Source organism: Miniopterus schreibersii (genome assembly GCF_964146895.1).
Source record: "Miniopterus schreibersii genome assembly, chromosome: 10".
NCBI classification, from domain to species: Eukaryota; Metazoa; Chordata; class Mammalia; order Chiroptera; family Miniopteridae; genus Miniopterus; species Miniopterus schreibersii.
In genome coordinates this window covers 32,528,945-32,535,702 of record NC_138110.1, presented here as the reverse complement: position 1 = coordinate 32,535,702, position 6,758 = coordinate 32,528,945, and the positions used below count along the sequence as shown (strand labels likewise).

Genomic DNA, 6,758 nt, shown 5'->3' with positions numbered 1-6,758 from the left:
GTTTTGGGGGAATCCGGGCCTTTGGAAGAAGCCCTGCTACAAGCAGGCATTAGATCAGGAGATGGTGCAGGAGACTGGCTCAGAGAGAGCCTCTTTCTGGAATCTGTGCTGGCACAGAGAGGGGAGGTCCAGGGGCAGAAGAGAGGAACTCACTACTCTTGCTTTCGTGGAATGCTAGGGGGGATCAAATAATCCTTTAATTGTGAGTTTCATCCTCAGTAATGGTAGATTGGGCAGGGAAGCATGGAAGTAAATCCTTTCTAGCTTACAAGCTTCAGGAAGTAGCTTCTAACCCTTCATAACTCTTCAGCTACACGCCTCAGTCTCCCCTATTGTCTCCCACAGCCATCTTTCCTTGCTCTGCACTTCTTTTTCAGATTAAAAAAAAAATTAAATACTACTATGTATTTAGACAATTTATCTAATCAAATGTGTGGTTCAGTGATTCTTTAGAAAGTGTACAAGTATTGTTTAATACATATGGTGCTTCTACTCATTTCTGTAAGTATTTAGTTATTAGATCTTGGATAAGTTATTCCTTATTGTAACACTCATACAGTGTCAAAATCAGGTTTAACTCATTATTTTTAACTCAACATTTTTCCTGAAGCATTCCATAATTTTTAGCATTGTCCACACTTATAAAATACACTGCAGAATAAAAATATGTAGGCATTTATATATTACAAACATTTAAACAATTCAATGAAGATTTATGCACAGGCTTTATAAGCAAAACCATGAGAGACAGTTGAATTAGTACATAAAGTTTTTATTTCAAGTTTCCCCCTTCCAAGCAAGCTTCATTTACACATTCTAATACTGTACAAAATTTACATCCTCTGTGACTTTTAATCGTTTTTCACTAATAGTTTGTGTCTTTCTGAAATACAGAAAGCTTTACTTACAGTTCTCATAAATGCTTTTTATTTATTTGGGCTAGAAATAAAAAATAAATGAAGAACAAGTCTAAGGAAAGCCAATATCCTTGTTTAAACGGCGACATTCAGGCGGCACGGTGACAGGCGACGGTGAGGTTCTGGAGCAGACCTTGTTTTCTTCCTGATGTCAGCTGGGGTTTCCCCGCCAAGCTCTGTAACTTTTCCTTCTATATACTCATATGCTTTCAAGGAAAAAGAAATGAAAGTTCATTGTACTGGATATATACTTATATATATATTTTACAACGGATCCTTTGGATCTGAACATACAAATAAATACAAAAACAACAAAGATTGCACTTGACTGTGGAAACGGCACCGGGCTCCAGGTCCCCTGTCCACCTTGACGTGTCCCGCAGCGAAAGCTCGTCACCCGGCAGCTTTCACCTGTGGCTTCCCCGCGCTGTTGTTCTGAATGACACATTTGTTGAGGGATTCAACAACATCTCTGGGTGATTGAAAAAAATATTTTAGGCTTTCATGTACTCCTAACGGATGTCGTTCCACATCCGAAGAGCTTGAAAATCAAATTCACGTTTCTGCCAGTGTTGTTCGTTCGACAGGCCACACTGAGCCGATGTCATGCTCTCCCGACCTTCTGGTCCCAAAGTCCTTGGGGCCCCGAAGACAACTAGCGACTGCGCTCTTAACTGGGCCCAGGCGTCCCTGGCGATGGCAAACACGTCTGATGAGCTGGGGGAATAGTCAGGGCAAGCCATGTGCTTTTCCAGAGCCAACTCTAGAGCCGCTTCTAGAGCCGAGGCGAGAGGGTTTGCTGGGGACTAGCATTCGCTCCTGCGGCTCTTTAAAGTTGTGTGTTTTAGGGACAGAGAGACAACTGGGATTGTACTTAAAAGAAATGATTCTTTCATTTTGTTCCTGAATTCTGGAAAGCCATCTCTCAGTTTTCATTGTGGGTTAAGTTTGGGTCAGATGTCACCCGACAGAAAACACAATACTGTCTGCCTGCCTGTCAATCCTACCGTTTGACGCGAACTACAGGTGTGTTCCCTACTTGTTTATACACTGCAGAAAACGGGCGAGCCTCCACGAACCCAACAGCTACACAGTGCATTTTGTTTTACTCTTTCGGGTAAAACTGAGAACACAGAAACAATGACTTTGGCTACAGGGCAGAAAGCAGTTGCTACAGGAGCCAGCATCTTTCTCCTTTCTGATCCCATGAGGTTCCAAGGGGAAGAAGGTATACGACAGTTACACAGAAACAAAAGTGTTTCTCTTTAATCTGATACGATTTTCTAGAACTGTGTTGCCTAAGGAGTCTGTGAAGTAGCCACAGGTTAGGGATATAGAATCAGGTGGCAATTTCTGTGATGCAGGGAGAGTACTTCAGCGGGTCCAACGTTGAATCACTCATGAACACAATGTCCCCGGAACTTCAACATAGATCACATGCAGGCAGACTACAATGCACAATACTGATCTCAGGTCTCTCTGGGGGTGCTCTTCTGTATTTTATCTTTCTCCTTTTGAAAGGGTAAGATCCATGGGAGGAGTTTTTGTAAAGCTGGGACAAGTCAAAACCAGTCTGAAATGGAAGAGTCTGTCACCACCGGAGGTTTGTTGTGATCCGAGTTACAGACACAGTATCTGTTCAAGAACAGGTCTTTTTCTTTCGTAGTTACTTGTACATCAACAGCAACCGCTGGGCTGCATTGTTCCTAGTTATAATAGTGATGTCGCCTGTCATTGTTTCCTAGAACGGGATACTGTTCATTCCAGGGTTTCCTGGGGTTATTTATTGTAAGGTACGCAGGCGGGCAGGATAACTGTTGCACAGGCTGGACCTGCCAGTGGTTCTGCTACGTCTCCTTCCAGTTCTGTCCAGGTGCCTTTTTCTGGACAATAGCATATTGTAGATGACTTGTAGGCCCCCTGTAATGGCAGAACAGGGAGCATTTAGGGAAGGATATTCAGAGAAGTGCAACGGCAACCTTATTTATCACATTTACCTTGCAAAGAAAATATCAATTGTCTGCTCTTGTTTAAAAACTTCAAAATTAAACAGTGGATTTTAAACTGTTTCAAGCCAAGGGAAAATTTGAGATTGACAAAATTTCTAAACTATGTTTTTATGTGTGTGTGACTAATAAGAAAAGTCAAGCACCTAGAACATCCTAGATGATCAACAAATCCCTTAAAATAATTGACCAAAAACATAGAAATTATCCTGCTGGTTTAAGATAAAAAAAAAAAAAAATCACCTTAAATAGTCAAATAATTGAAGTAAATTGGATTTTAGACTGTTGCCTCACATTTCCATTTTTATTTTACTACTGTAGAGAGGATTAGAGCTTGATTCAAAATCAGTTTAAAATAAACTGGAAATGAAAGCTTGCTGATTTCTTCGCACACTGATTTATTTATTTTCAAAAGGCCACATGAGAAACAAACAAAAAAACCTTGTTTCTTTTGTCAACCTCTGGGGCTAGTGCTTGTATAACATATCCCTTCCCAAAGCGGCTTGCTTTTTATCATAGACAACAAACAAAATTCCCCACCAACCTAACAACCATTTTCTGAAAGTGTGTCCTTCTTGTGGCTACCAATTTGCACCAGCAAACAGGCACATGTTGAGTGTCTGGTGATATATGTCAATATATATTTGCCTCTGTATGACTAATAACCTTTTAAAGCTCCCCCTAAAACTTTATACAACAACCTTGTTTGATGCAAAAGGAATAAAACCCTGAATTAATCTTACAAAATGAACGCATATAAATAGGAAAAGATAAAAAGTCATGATTTAAAAAGTGAATATGTAGACGTTAGACCCTATCTGTCTCCTGATGTGATATAAGTTGAACTACAGAGGCTCAAGTGTTTTTGGCAAAAATAAATTTAAAAAATTTTTTTTAAAGAGAAAAGCTGCCCAGTTGGTGTGGCTCAGAGGTTGAGCATCGACCCAGGAACCAAGATGTCACGGGTTTGATTCCTGGTCAGGGCACAAGCCCGGGTTGCGGGCTCGATCCCCAGTCGGGGGTGTGCAGGAGGCAGCTGATGGATGATGTTTCTCTCTCATCGATGTTTCTATCTCTCTATCCCTATTCCTTCCCCTCTCTCTAAAAATCAATAAAAACATATTTTTTAAAAGAGAGAAAAGCTGAACTTAATTAAGCCCTTATATCTAACTTCCAGTCTATAGGAAATTTTAAATGATGCCACAAGGAAGCCATTAGCTAACTGCATACTGCTGGATATTCTTTTTTTTTTTTTTTTTTTTTAAATATATCTTTATTGATTTCAGAGAGAGAACAGGAGAGGGAGAGAGACAGAAACATCAATGATGAGAGAGTCATTGATCGAGCCCGCAACCCGGGCATGTGCCCTGACCGGGAATCGAACCCCGATCGCCTGGATCCTAGGTCGAAGCTCAACCGCTGAGCCACGCCCGGCCTGGCAATGCTGGATATTTTATATGATAACTGACTCTGCATATTTCAACAAGTCAGTGGCATGAAACAATAAGTTCCATGGGACCGGGGGTAATGTTCCAGTTTGCACAAGAGATGATAATTAATACAAATGAGACTTGTTTTAACATAACAATCTGAAAAATAAATTTTTTTCAAGTGAACAGGAGAATTTTAAGTATGGATTGGATATAAAGAAATTATTGTTAACTTTGTTGGGTGTGATAATATAGTATGTTTACATAAATGAGTGATTTCTTAAAGGTAAACACTGACACATTTAGGGTGAAATCATATAATGTCTAGAATTTGCTTCAAATTGTTTCAGTAAAAATTTTTTGAAGGATGAAGCAAGTATGGCAAAATGTTGATGGATGTTGAAGTTGGATGGTGTGTTAATGAGGGCCCACTTACTCTCAATTTTGGTGTATGTTTGGAAATTTTAATGATAAAGGGGGAAAAAGTGAAACACGATGATAAATTACATATCCTAAATAGAATTTGTGGATATTAAACAATTGATTTCCATTTTCATGCCTTTCTGGTCAGAAAGTTTTCAGACTCTCCTATTCAAACCACTTTAGTCTGACTTACCGTTGGAAAGCCAGAATTGCAAAAGCATGGGGAAGGGAGAGAACCAGAGATCTAACCCATTCATGATACAGTTGATCAGAGAGCAAGCCAGCTCTACAGAAGCCACGCTGATTCTATTACTTAAAGTAATTTACTGTTTGCATATAAGCGTGATACTTTTTAAAAGTACATGCATGGGTAGATGACACATTTTGAGGGAAACAAAAAGTAAGTACAAACAGAAAGGAGGAACAGTTCAGTGGGGGTACAAACCATGCTCCAGCTGTAGCCTCCCACAAGGTAAATGCTGTCATCAAGCACTGCACAGCCAGGACCACTTCGACCCTCCAAGATGGGAGTTTGGAGAATATTCCACTGGTCACCTTTTGGGTCATAGCATTCCACGAGCATTACATCAAGGTGGGAGAAACCTAGGTAACAGAGCAAAATGGAATTACAGAAGAATAAACTCTCACGGTCCCAATTTAAAGCTAGAGCTTCTTTTAAAAAAATGGTCTAGAGCCAAGAAGCAGATAATTGTGTCTTGAAGGCACACATGTATAAATTTACTGGTGAAATTAAGAGAGATGTCAGAAAGACCTAAAACAAACAACTAACCCAACTCCGGTTGTTTCAGATTAATTCAAAGCAAGAACCATCTGACTAGATTAGATGTCATTGGTTGATTATATGGGGGTAGAGTTTATGAAAAATGGCTTATTAAAACTTTTTTAAAAGGTTTAAAATAATTACAGTTAAAGCAAGCATTTTATAGAGTGCCTTTAAAAAGTTAAACAGCTCGCTTATTAAAGTGCTTTATATAAATGAACTCATTTAATCCCATCAGTAATCCTATGAGATAGTTGTACCATTATATTCATTTTATAGATGAGGAAACTGGGTGACAGAGAGAGTTAATGATGTGAGTAAGTCACATGGCCAGTAAGAAGATAGGCTGAGATTTGAATACAAGTGAACTGGCTTCAAAGTTCATACTTTTACAGATTTTTCTTCAATGAGTATTTAACTCTCTCAAAATGTTTTAATTAAAATGTGTTGTTCAGCATATTCTACCCTTTTCACAGCCTATGTAAACAGCTATGACACTGTGAACTGTTTCCAACATCTACTAAGAATCAAGGTTTTGAGTATGGGGCTAAGTTCCACCGAAGGGCCTCTCTTCCCACTTCTGATAAAGTTTCTCAGTGGCCGGGACAGTCGCCAGGTCACAGAGAACAACTTAGGTTACTGGACTCTCCTGGGTCCCTGCCTTTAATTTAGGGAGTCAAAAAACCCCTACTAGGAGCTTCCTGGTTATTGAGCAAACTAAGTCTTTAATGATTTTTTTTTCCTAGTTAAACACATGGTATGGATATTTGCTAGCCGACAATTACAATGCATATAATAAAAATAAACCAATGTACTGGACTCTTCAAATTAATTGAGAAGGTAGACCAAAAAGTAGAATAATTTTCATTCTCGAAGAGGCAGACAGAATATTTCAGGCCACTAACCTTTTACATAAAATAAATCACACTGATTTTGGAACAGCAGAGTAATGTGCTTACTGCAACTCTGTGGTACATTTCTTTCCTTTACCATTAAGATAATGGGTAATTTTTGAAGCATATGTAACTGGAATGAGGATTTGGGTAAATTCCTGGCTCTAGGTTCTAGTGGCATCATATGAGAATATGTGTGCCTTCTCTGTACCAAGTAAAAGTATTACTTTTGTTGACTGTAATTGTCATAACTACCAAGGAAAGGGTCACTATCCCTTCTTTACAGACATGAAGTTAAGTGTCTTGAG

The 6,758-nt window shown here is 39.2% G+C and overlaps 1 protein-coding gene across 1 annotated transcript in view; it reads right to left on the bottom strand.

Moving 5' to 3' along the window:
* Positions 1-759: 759 nt before the first annotated feature.
* KLHL14 (kelch like family member 14) overlaps positions 760-6,758 on the bottom strand; it is a 91,017-nt gene continuing 85,018 nt past the window's right edge. The window contains exons 8-9 of the mRNA XM_081148870.1: positions 5,222-5,379; positions 760-2,837 (exon numbers count right to left, since the gene is read on the bottom strand). Coding sequence (XP_081004996.1) covers positions 2,697-2,837; positions 5,222-5,379 — 299 coding nt within the window. The 3' untranslated portion in view covers positions 760-2,696. The remainder of the gene's footprint in view (positions 2,838-5,221; positions 5,380-6,758) is intronic.